Raw genomic sequence first — 13,013 nt, 5'->3', positions numbered from 1 at the left:
GTGATTCCCAGAATAACAGACTTTGCAATGGCACAATCAGATCCCACAGTAGATGAAAGGTACTTCGCAAGTCCAAAAGTCTTTCCAGATCTCAAAGGGCCTTTGTGACTCATTACAAATTGCACAGAGGAAGGATGTGTAAGGGACATAGCTCGCCCCTTTGCCATTCAGTATACTATGGGCCTGATTCACAAAGGTAAACTTACACTTTTGTGTACGTTTACTCTGTTTCTATAGCAAGAAAATGGTAGTATCTGGGAAATCAACAGTAAAAAACAGCCCAACTGGCCATAAAACAGGCCTACAACTGCTAAGAAAAAACAGCCCACACACAGATCTGTCAGACCAACCCATCGGGGACTGCCTGATTGCCATATAGGCCAGTCCAGCACTGATAGGAACTTTACAACTATGGAGATTCAGCAGTCGGAGTGGAGAACTAGTCACATAAAAAGATAAGCCTGTCCCATCTTTTTGTGTGCTGATTTCTCAGCCCCAATGCAGACTGCAGCGGTTTTATCATGTGCTTGACTAAGGGTCTGAATTTGACTTTGGCGGACAGGATACTTTGTCACATTTGTGACACAGTATCCCACCCACCAAAGTCTAAATCAGGCCCTAAAGCTGGTTTATACATGTCAGGCTGGCTATCCAGGTATCACACAGAAGTTTCATGCCTCATATTGAGGTAGGGAAGCTTGGTTTCCAACAGTGAAGCCTCAGTTGGTTCCACTGTTGGAAAGCATGAACCGGCAGCCAATTTAGCATAGGTCTGTGTAGAAGTACCAGGCGGAGGCAACAAGTTAAGTTGAGGGCTTTTGTTACAGAACATCAATGCAACCACGACCACGGCGTCCGGCAGCTGCAGATCCCTGGCATGACTGAACGTTGCTGGGGAATCCGCAGTTGACGATCCGCCATGGAGTGTGGAACTCAGATTGACAAATAACTTGTTTGTTCACGGGGAGCCTACTATAAGTCGATCTTTCATTGGTGATTTATCCTGCCTCGTACCACCTTGTGAGGCTTGGTGGTCACAGGCAGGACAAAACAGAAATTATCCTTGGGCTTTTGGGATTGTTTCTCAAAATTATAAATAATGTGGTGCGAGCCACCACGGCACATCAGACCACCCAGCAATACATTGTTGCCAAAAGTTCTCTGGCAATATTGGCGGAATCACTTTCGTTAGTAATTCCACGCCAGAGTTATGAGGGAATCAAAACATGGTGAAACTAGTCAATGTCAATGTCTAGACTCAATAGTTTGTTATGAACAGTGGTGTCGATACTGAAACATATATAAAATGCCAATAACTCCGCGTTCCCCTGCAGCTTATTAAGGGCGTTAGCAATGTGTTGTTTTTGAATCGCAGAGCTGCCACAGAATCCCAGAGTAAATTCTGCATAAACTGTGCTATTCATTAATCGAAGCTGTACTATGTTCCTATAATACTGCACATCAGGATAAATTCCACAGAAGATCATGGTCTGGTCTTCAACAAACATATACGTCAATTTCTAGAGAAAGTTATTTTGAAAATAATGTGGAAAACGTAGCATATGATGGGAAACCATACTGGATCTGTGTTTAACATCAGCAAAGGAAGTAACGATCTCTCCATGTTCTTTCTTTTTTCTATATCCCTGTCTCTTTAAGTGCAGCAATCCAGTTTCTACGGTTACACCGGGATGCTGCCCAAACGATATACCCAGGGTGTGATGACCGGGGAAAGTAAGTAACACCTCAGTTCTAATGATGCATAGGCGCTGGAAGTAGTCGAAGAGGGGGTGCTGAGCTCCCCAAAAATAATCATGCTGAAGTTCAGAAGATCAATGAGCAATAAAGATGTCTTTAAATTTTGTATATAGCGTTAACTGTTTTTGTTTGTCCTTATACACATACCATCGTCCGCAGCCGTCCAGCCGACAAAGAGCACTATGGTAGCCTTGCAATACATATTGTATAACAAAACAAATCCCTTCCCCCTTTCCCTCTAGCCCCTCAATCAGTCATTGTTAAACCAAGGCTATTTCTCAGAATTAGAGCCAACAGAAGGAATTCCTCCCTATTTGACTGTCCAGGAGCACCACTACTGGGGTGCATTACGCTTAGGTCTTTTGAGTTGGGAGCATTTTAAAGACTTCTTCTGGTATGAGATAAATAGCCCTAAGGTATTTGGGGCATTGGAGTTCCCTATATTCATGTGTAAGGAATTGAATGTAGGGGTTCTAGCTAGTCTTGTAGGGTTTAAGGGAGTTACCCACTGCTAGGGATATCTTTTCCATGACTAGCATATCTCACGGCTTACTGTGCCACACCACATGGTCAGGTGTTGTGTTCTATCCCCACAAGGATAGTAAGACCTGTATTGCCATCACTATAACCACAGCCAGATGTTTACCACTGAAAGACTTTGGTGACCCGTAGGTCGAGAAGGGTATCCCAAACAAGATGGACCTTGTTTCTTTTGGGATTTGTACCTCAAAGGCTCTGTAAGATCAGTAATGACATCCCCCAAAATATTTCCCAGGTTTAGGGCATTGCCTCAGCAAATGTATCAAGGTGCCTGTTGCACAGCAACCTCTCCAGCAGTAATCACCGCAAGATGTCCTCCATGTTCCAGTTCTTTCTGGTATTGTGTAACAGTATGTCAGTACTTTGCATTGCGCTTCTCTAAGTTGCATGTTATTTGTGAAGGTGCATGCTCTATTATATAGGTGTTTCCACTCGTTGGAGGCCAGCACCTGCCCTATCTCTGCCTCCCACCTTTTCTGCCCTGGATTTTGCATTGGGGTATGGTGTCTAAAAGATACCTATAAAGTATAGTAATTACTAATTAATCCCCTATCATGTGGTCCACCTTTAAGCCACTTCTCAACGGTCGTGCATAGGCGTGAAACGTCTTCCTTCATTGTAGGATGAAGGACCCAATGGCAGAGTTATATGTATGCAAATCGCTCAATTTCTAGTATCCCGAATTTGGCATTAAGTTCTTCAAAGATAATATGCGTTGCTTTTGAAAGAGGGAATCCACCATGAGGCCCTTCCTATCCCTCCAAATCTTGAATGCCAATGGCTCCTCAGCTGGCGCAAAATCCGTGTTATAGCAAATTTGTGTGTACAGTGTCTGGAACTTTGTAAAAACTGGTCTCTGTGCCACCTTATCCTATTCGACCAGGATCACTCTAGTGATTAGGTAGAAGTATATAAACCATATTCTCTTTTATCTCTGAATCCCAGGAACCTGCAAAAAGGGAGTCAAGGTGATTAATTGGTCTACAAAGAACCACAGTTTGTTTGATTGATTTTTCCACACTCCAAGATATATCTAAGCTGGGTGGCCTGAAAATATGACAATATAAGTGGGTCGAGAGGCTCTTTTGAGCAATAAAGGTCAATTTATGTTTCCAAATGAAGGTATTGATTAATTGTTGTAGTTGTTTAACAATCAGTGGTGGAAGCAGCAACGGGAATGTCTGAAATAGATAAAGAATCTGGGGTAAGAACCTCATTTTGACAACCGCCCGTCACACCAACCAAGCAAAATTTTGGTATGCCATTTTTAGAATAGCTGAGGGTTACTCAGGTAGGTAAGTGAGTCTATAGACCATGGGATAGGTAGGAGGCTGTCCAGTGCTAACTCCTGGTATAGCAAGAGGTTTATCAGGAGCATCCCCATTTTAGTGACAATTACAAATTGGAGACTGCCTGGAATCTGGTAAGCTCTTCAAGTACTTGTGTAGAGGGTCTTTCAAGGAGAGCATGATGTTGCCCGCAAACATTGTGAGTTTGAAGGCATCTTTGCCTATGGATGCTCCCTTCATTGCCTTGTTCTTCCTAATTGAATTAGCAAGTGGTTTGAGGATGAGGGCGAAGGTATGGGGTGAGAGACAGCAACCCTGTCTTGTGCCCTTTGGAGATTGGGGAGGAGACCATGTCCCACACCCTTATTATGGCTTTTAAATGTTGTTTTTGCCTTGTCACATTTGCTTTGCGTTTAAATACAGAGTGAAAATGACAGGATAGGCTGTAGGGTGTAAATTGTTTCTAACACACAACAGAATGCAAATACCTGTAAATGAAATGTACAAATATTTCAAAATGTACCAGAAGTTAGGAAAGCACAAATGAAGCACGTTATTTGTAATTCTGAACTGTGATGGAAGCAAAGATTTTAATCTGATGAAACAAATCAAGACAAGTAACTTGGTGATGTTCAAATGTTAAACATTTGGTGAAATCCTATTCCAAGCACATTATTGTTTGTGTGCTATTTGGGTTTATCAGTAGAACTGCATGTCTGTACACATTTAGAGGCTATTTCAATGGAAAATGTGCTGTCTGTAAATTAAAGTGTTCTACCAAACCATGCTTTAGTAATATATTTGAAACAGCATGCTTAAAAATGCACCCATTGACTATAATCCACATCCTTAACACTCTCCTGCTGCACAGGTGTGTTTGATTTGTTACACTTCTTCTTTATGTGACGCTTGTATTTTTCACAACCCATACGACTTCAGTGATATAACACAGAACGCAGCACAACCACTATGAAAATGGCTCCAGCACCATCGCAACAATGTAAAGAAGCCTAATTTCCATAAGTAAAACTATGTGGATATGTTTGCATCTCCTTTTTACATGGTTTCCTATCAGGCTCACAGTAAATAATCTGAAACATGTCTTGAGCAAGTTTGCTTCAGTAGTTGAATGGTCACAAACAAATTAACTAGAATTGAACATATTGTGTGGGCACATGAAAACTTCTCAGGGTCCTGGACCTACATATTCATAGTTACCAAGACTGTCAATTATTTTTCAGTTGAACCACTATTTAAAATCCTTACAGCCAGTTGTTTGGCATATACGCATTGTGGCGCATTGGCATAATCGGTATCCGCTAGCTCTTATTTCAGAAGAATATCTAAAATGAAGAATTCCTGGCTTACTAGCCAGACTGGTGCTGCTCCATTTTGGTTAATTTCCAAATGGGAAAAAGCATCCTCCTCGAAAAATGGGAAGATATTCAACTCCAGGGAAAATCAAAAAAAAGGGAAAAGAAAATGGCGCAAGAAAATAATAAAGACAACAAGCATTATGTGAAATGGAAGAAGTGGAAGCAAGAGATATTAGGGTGTAGGTGGGTGTCAAGGGAAAAAATAAAGTTACAAGTAACTCTAGAGATACTACAGTGTAGTGAGGGGAAGTGGTACTAGGGCATAAATAAGAGGAGAGGCGCTTGGGTGTTGGTAGGGATTATGGCTCCAAGATATAGTTAGGGGTTGATGTACTTGAGTATAGGTAGGGGTAGAGGTACTAGGGTATAAACAGGAGGCAAGATACTAAGGTCTATAGGTATTGGCAGGTACAGATTTACTATACAGGTTGGTATAGAGTATGAATAGGCGCAGAGATACTAAGGTGTCTAAGGAGGTATAGTGATACTATGATATAGACAGTGATAGAGATAAAAACAAAAAGTAGCAGTAGAGGTAATGATGTTAGGGTACAGGAAGGAGTTCAGGTCTTATGATATAGGAAGTGGTAGCAGTAGATGTACTAGAGTGTAATTAGGGGTAGAAGTGCAAGAGTGCTAGGACAATAGGTTATTTTCAGGGTTAGTGGTTCCAGGGTACAGGTAGAGAGAGTAAGGTATAGGACAGAATCATGGTAGCACAGTATAGGTAGTGGTAGATGTATGGGCTAGGTGTAGATAAATAGGGTCATATTTATGGTATAAGTGGCCATAGGCAGGGAAAGAGGTAGTTAATTGTCAATAGTGATAGAGAGGAACAAAAGACAAGTGCAAACAAGCATTTGCAATGCAATAGGTCTCGCATTTGCCAGAGTTTGAGCTATTGGCATTGTAAATGACAATGCCTTTTATTTATGTGCTTTGAAAACCTGCAAGCGGTGCGTAACCACACACTTTGTACTCATAGTCCTTGCTTACGAGAAGCAAGGCTGGTAGTAAAAGAGATTCAGTTACTGCCAGCCTTGCTTCTCATAGGCAGCGACTATAAGTACAAAGTGCGTGTTTACGCACCGCTTGCAGGTTGTTAAAAACACATAAATAAAAGCCATTGTCATTTACAATGCCAATGGTTTGTGTAACGTGCTATGTGACAAGCTCGATGTGTGTGTCCAATACATATATCTGAAAGCATTCTTTGACATGCACTGAGCAGCACTCCCGCTGTGCTCCAAGCAGGGCCCATTTGGTGCATGTGAGAGCTGCAACGCTGTTGTGCAAATTGCAACCTCGCCTCTTAGAAGTGTGGCACTGACTCTAAATCTGGTTGAGAGCACACATATAGGCTTAGAGATGCGGCTGCTTCATTACAACACATGCTCATCGTCAAACAAAAAATGCAACCAAAAAGCTGGGAACAGCAGTTATGTTGGGTGTCTCATGTGCGCAAAAGGGTAAGAATGGAAACAAAACAAACATTAGAATCACGTTACGTGATAAGAGGGCTAACTGATACCCCACTACCTCGTGAGCATACGCGCTTGGACTTGAAATTGACCAGAAAAGGGTCAAAATCAATGGAGCACACGCCGTTCACAACAACTCACGAGCCACGAGTTGAAAGTAGAAAATGATTTTCTTGCAAAGTGAGAAGCTATCACAAGTTTTTTTCTAAATCTCGCTTTTACTGGCCGTGCCATATTGCTTTTAGAACGCTTGAGAAAGTCTGGTGGGGGCTGAATCTTTTAAGCCATAATAAAGAGTGGAACTGGAGGGGCACTTAGAAAGGGTGAAACAACAGCAAGGCCTCATTAACTTGCAAATGGTCTTTTAAAGACCTGTGAAGTGCTCGGGAGCGGCTGTGTGTGGCCCGGGAAGCTGTCTCATCCGGTGCTGCCACACCCGAGGAGGAGAGCGGGGGGGGGACGGGCGCTGAAGCCCTTTGAGTCCAATGAGTGTTGCGCGCCTGGCAGTTGCCGTGTGTTTACAGGCAGAAGTTACCCCTTGAAACGATTGGATTTAAGCAAGCAAAGTCGGACGCCGCCCCCGCAATCCCAGAATCCTGCATTAATTTCTTCCAGACCCGTGTGGAGCAGCCATGGGTATCCTGTATTCAGAGGTACGTTCTCATTCTACGTTTGGTGTTTGACTGAAACCTAAAAGCCACCTCGTGAGTGAACCCACACGTTAAGTTAATGAATGCATAAACATGTATAATGAATGCATAAACATGTCCATTTTAAATGCGAGCAGTTACCTCTATGGTTCCTTAAAAAATAATATTTTGAGCCAAGCTGTTTTATTTTATCTCCCACATGTATATTTTGCAAAGGCACGCTGAGGGTGATAACGAGTCTTTCTTGAACCAACGGAAAAACAGTCACTGTCTCTAATGCTCAGAAATGTTGCTGACTTTTTTTCCCCTGAGGTACTGAATTCTAAGCATGAAACTTTTGAGAGTTAGTCGGTCCGTGTTGCATAGTACATTTACCCGGCGTTGTGCAAAGCCGGGGAATAAGCCGATATGCAAACATGCCGGCCCCTGGAGCAGTTTTGAAAAATAAGTTGCCTCTTTCGAGCGATCAAAGCGTGCCTCACTCGCTCAACCTATAACGTAGAGACTAAAGTGAACGCAATACTAGCGGGCCTCAAGTTTGCCTACGATGGGTGGGAGCGTGTGGTTTTCACAGTGAAAGCACTATTTATACTGTCTTGTACTCGTTTTGCAGGTGAAAGCTTGTTAGTGTCTACAAAATGCTGTTTTCACATAGTCCGATAGATACTGTGAGAATGTGTGTGCGGCATTGGTATGTGAAAGGAGTGTGAGCAGTGGCCTGTTTGTTCCTTCTTTTAAGATATGTGAGGGTGTAAGGAACTGGGAAAGGCGAGGTTCATTCCACTCTGCAAAGATGGGGAGTAGGGGCAGATTACAGAATGAAGAAAAGCGGATGTCAGGTGAAGAGGAGTGCGTAAAACTCACTATATGCCTGAATGTGTAATGTAAATGGGGTGCTATGTAAAGCGCTCCAATACCTTCGGGTCGAGTTCGCGCTATATAAATATGCACAAAAAAAAAACAAGACAAGCCCGGTGGAGCGTGGCACGCGCGCTTGGCGGGGGCGGGGGAGCGGTCATTATCACAGCATGCCTCTGCAGACCTATAATTAACTCAGCAGGTCTTCCGGAGAGGAGCACTCAACGCGCAGATGCTGTTCATGTGAAGCGCAGACACATGGCGCTGCGCGCGTGCACGTTCACGTGCACTGTAGCTTTAGGCCACGGCAGCACTTTGAAAAAGCCCAGATATAAAATGTCTCTTCGAGCCTTGCTCGCGAGACCTAAAAACGTAAGGGTAGAGATACTAGGGATAGACAGGAGACGAGGTATTAAGGTCTAGAGGTACAGGTAGCTATAGGGATCTGTACAGGTTGGGATAGGTTGGTATAGGGAATAGGGTATAAATAGGAGCAAGCTGAGATACTAAGGTGCCAAGCTAGGTATTGTGGTACTGTGATATAGGCCGGGATAGAGGTAAAAAAGTATCAGTAGAAGTAATGACGTTAGGGTACAGGAAGGAGTTCAGGTACTATGGTATAGGTACTGTTAGCGGTAAACGCACTTGAGTATAATTAGGGGTAGAAGTCCAAGTGTGCTAGGGTGCTAGGTTATAATCAGGGGTAGAGGTGCCAGGGTACAGGTAGAGATAGTAGGGTATAGAGAGGGATTAAGTGGCAGGGTATGGGATAAGTGCCACGCAATAAGGTTATTTGTAGGGCATAAATGAGCATAGGCAAGGAAAGAGGCACAACATTGTTGATAGAGATAGGAAGGAGCAAAGGAAAAGTTTAAAAACATAAGGGTATAGATACTAGGGTAGAGATAGGAGACGAGAGACTAAGGTATATAGGTGCAGGTATAGATATACTGATTAATATAGAGTGTAAATAGGAGCAGAGATACTAAGGTAGAATTTGAGATAAAAGAGTATAAGTAGAGGTAATGAAATTAAGGTAAAGGAGGGAGTTTAGGTACTATGTTATAGGTAGTGGTAGCTGTAGATGTACTAGAATATAATCAGGGGGTAGATGTGCATGGCTGCTAGGGTACTAGGTTATAATCAGGGGTAGAATTGCCAGGATACATGTATAGGGGGAAACATGGTAGCGCAGTGTAGGTGGTGGTAGAGGTATGGGCTAGGTGTAGATAAATAAAGTTATATGTAGAGTATAATTGGCAGTAGCGGCCAGAGACATTTGAAATTGGGGACATTTAGTGTAAAAGTTGGGTATTGCTTTTATGTAGCGAGCAAGCGTAATGGACAAACGTACGGTCCAAAAGGGTCCTCCTACTGAGATTTTTTTTTTTTTAAAGATTGGCAAATTGTGCATTTTAAAGTAAATGAATTTAGTGAGGAAGCATGGTTTATAAAGCAATGGCAACATATAGTCTTGAATTATTAAACACATTTAAAACTGCCCCATATCAGACTGCATTAATATGTTCAACAGTTACTGTAATGTGCAAAATGTACTGCGCAACAATTTAAGGCCTTTTAAAGTGTGTGATTGCCCAGTGTCTTGCACATTGCATGAGGCATCGACTTTGGAAGAAAATGCTCTAACCAGGCTTCAAGACTGCTGGCTTCAGTCAGTTATATTGAAAATTGTGAGACTTCTAATTAAATATTATTGAGGCCCATGTAAGTGTATTGGCCTACAGTTATATGCGCTTTATGTTAGATATGAATGCTGTTTTTCTCTGCACATCTCGTCCAACCGCACATATTTCCTCTTTGTTGCTCAATTTTCACCCTCCGCCGAATGCACTTCCTCGCATCTCCCTCACTTCACCACCCCTAAATATATACTGCACACACTCACATTTAAGCACTTGATTTTCTTTCACTTTTGCCTTGTAAATATTTTGACATCCGTGTACCCACCTCACACACACTTACAGAGAATTACAATTGCAACTGGAATACATGACCATCGTTCTGTGTGCAATGCAGAGAGGCCAACCCACTGACAGGCACTTTGCTTTGAATTCAGCCTCCCTGCCAGAGCTCTCAATCAAAGCCCATCATAAACCCCTGGCATGACAGAAAGTATTCACCATACAAGAGTAATAAGATGCAAGAACAAAATACAGAAACGCAACATGATGAAATAGTTAACATCCTTGGTGAATGCAAGATTAAGTAAACCGCGAAATAAAAGAGGACCTAAATCGCAGACATGCATTACCTTAATGTTTTTAACTTTCATTGTTTGTAAATCAATCCATGTTTTTGGCATTAATGTTAAGGGCATGAAGATAGGGCCAGTTTTAATGCCATACAGCATGTAGCTTTTTCTTCTATAAGCACCTATTTCTCCCTTTGCGCTTGGCTCGGAAATTTGGATCAACTTCACAAGGGAACAAAAACCCTGCTAGCCTTTTGGATCAATTTTGTGGGTAAAGAAATACAGCAGTTCCACTTCTTAAGGGCCCAGCGACCTGCAGCCAGGTCCTGGGGTGTCAAAGTGAATGGTTAACATGGCGAGGGGTCTCAGCACAATATACATAACACAAAATTAGCATTATAACACTTACCATTTACCGAGGACAAGGCGCCTAATCACATACGCTTGCATCCTCCTACCCTGTGACAAATGTGAAAGGGTGAGATCTATGTCTGTGAATGACGGATATCTAGCCTCACACAGGGAGGCAGACTCTGATGCCCAAAACCGTGACACTGTCAGCTTCAAAGCCTACAGTGAATACCACTATAGATTACAATGGCAATGAAGGGCTTTAAAAAGGTAAGCACTGCATCGTGCGTCACATTGCAGAAAGTTGATTTACTGCCTGGTTTCTGTCTCCTGCTTCAGAGCGAGGCATGGCAGACAGACTTTTTTTTAAGTTAATGTGTAGGAATTTCAGAGTGGTGTGGCCCCAGAGCCCTAATGGAGAAACCGCCCATGCTTAGAATTAGACGTCCAAGCTTTTTTGAGTTTGCAAAATGTCCTATTCGCAGAATTGGGCCATTTGCGACCAAAAAAAAGGCTTTTTTGGTATGTATAAAACCAAAATTATGGTTCGGTAACACGTTACCAAATTGCAGTTTGGGTTTGCGTCAAATACCGAATCGGTATTTGGAAAAGGTGTGTTTAGGGAGCTCTCTCCAAATATCAATTTTGATTGGGATGTATTAATGTTTTGTGACTTAAATATGGTTGCAAAACATTCATATTTTGCCGACTATACAAATGTTGTGGTAACCCATTCGCAAATAGGAATGTGTTCCCAAGAGACCCCTTCCCTTTTGTGAATGGGACCACTGTCTACTCTTAAAAAATGTTACTTAAATGTTCATTAAAAATAAAATGCATTCCGTTTTCCTTTACGGAAAATGTGTTGTATTTAAGTGCTTTATTTAAAATAAATAGCATACATGATTGTCTCCTGACTTCAGCAGGCCACCATCCCTGTGATGGTTGCTATTCATAGTAAGTCACAATTGGCAACCTTCCACATTAATATTCATGAGGTTGAGCAAACTGCAAGCCACTATGAATCAGGTTTTTGAGAACTGACCTATTATTTCAGAGGTTGGTTCTCTAACAAACGGATATTGTAAACGTCAGTGCGCAATTTGCGACCACATTTACCAAATCCATTCTCATACATCTGGCCCTAAGATCTTTGTTTAATAGAGTTTGTCAAGTTTGAAAAGGATGCCAAAGACTCATAAAGAAACCGTACAGTTACCTCTCCTTCCTGGGATGTGAAGCGCAGCGTTAGCCTTCTTGGCTTATTGCAGCGCTCCACCACTTCCAAAACACAGGGCTGCACTGTATTTACAACAATACAGTGCAGCCTTGCGTTTCCCCCTGCACTGGCGCTAAACTTAGCTGCCTAGCGCCAACGCAGGAACCCTTGCACCATAGTGCAAGGGTTTCTGCGTTGCAGGGGAATATTGTTTATGTGCAGGAAGGTGGCCCTTCCTGCACATAAACAATCTCTGAATGGCATTTTGTAACTTCTATGTGTGCTGCTTAGTGCAGCACACATAAAAGTTGCAAAACGTCATTTTTTTAATGATTGTTTATGTACAGGAAGGGACACCTTCCCGTACATTAATAATCAATGGCATTTTGCTGTTTCTATGTGTGCTGCACAACGCAGCACCCATAGAAACAGCAAAAACGAGGAGAAATAAAAAAATTCTCCTCGTTGCGCCAGGGGAAGACCAGGGTCTTCCTGGTCTTAATTTTGCTGCGGCCTTCTGTTCACACTAACCCTTTTAAATATGGGGCAGCGTCAAAATCAATGGGTGTTGCGGTGGAACTGCCACCACAACGCCCATTGCCCTCTCCCCTTTCATGCTAATAAGGGTGCCTTATTCACAAGGCGGCGTTAAGCCACGTTACGTGAATAAGGTAGAACCCCTATTGCCACCACAACGCTGTGAAAGGTGACGTTGTGGTGGCGGTAGGGGCTTGTAAATATGCCCCGTACAGTTATGGAGGTGTAGGATGCAAACATTTGTCTTGACAACTTTTCATAATCAAGCTTTCCTTCCATGTTACATGCCGCACAGAGATGTGAAACTTGAACAAGTTATCTGCAATTTAATTTGGCATATAGTGAATGCTCAAAGATCCCTCATCACACACATCAGACACTCTAAAAACTCACCACAATAACTAATGACAATAAAAGAACTCAAAATATGCAGAAGAAAACCTAAGATGATCAAGAATCTTGTGAGGACATACAAAGTGCTGACGTACAGTCAGGACATGCTGCTACCATACTAACCTAAAAAGCAGGTATTTATGCACGTTCACTCAGCGAAAAGGTTAGGTTCAGGTGAAGACATTTTGTTGGATTGACACACCAACATATCCAGTACATGGTGATTTGAGGGAAGGGGGCATTTAATTACTGGGAACCTATCCTGGTCTATAGTATGAGTACAATAAAATCACATCAGATTGGTGGTAAGCTAAAGAGGATGCAATAGTACTGAATTTATAACTGATTA

The 13,013-nt window shown here is 42.3% G+C and overlaps 1 protein-coding gene across 7 annotated transcripts in view; it reads left to right on the top strand.

Moving 5' to 3' along the window:
- Positions 1-13,013, top strand: part of SLC29A4 (solute carrier family 29 member 4) — a 183,656-nt gene that overhangs the window by 108,750 nt on the left and 61,893 nt on the right. For all 7 annotated transcript variants that reach the window (XM_085629179.1, XM_085629172.1, XM_085629178.1 and 4 more), the window contains one exon: positions 1,660-1,734. In XM_085629179.1, coding sequence (XP_085485305.1) covers positions 1,660-1,734 — 75 coding nt within the window. The remainder of the gene's footprint in view (positions 1-1,659; positions 1,735-13,013) is intronic.

This window comes from Triturus cristatus, chromosome 10 (assembly GCF_964204655.1).
Source record: "Triturus cristatus chromosome 10, aTriCri1.1, whole genome shotgun sequence".
Taxonomy (NCBI): Eukaryota; Metazoa; Chordata; class Amphibia; order Caudata; family Salamandridae; genus Triturus; species Triturus cristatus.
Note: the sequence above shows the minus strand (reverse complement) of the source record. Positions and strands in the feature narration are given on the sequence as shown.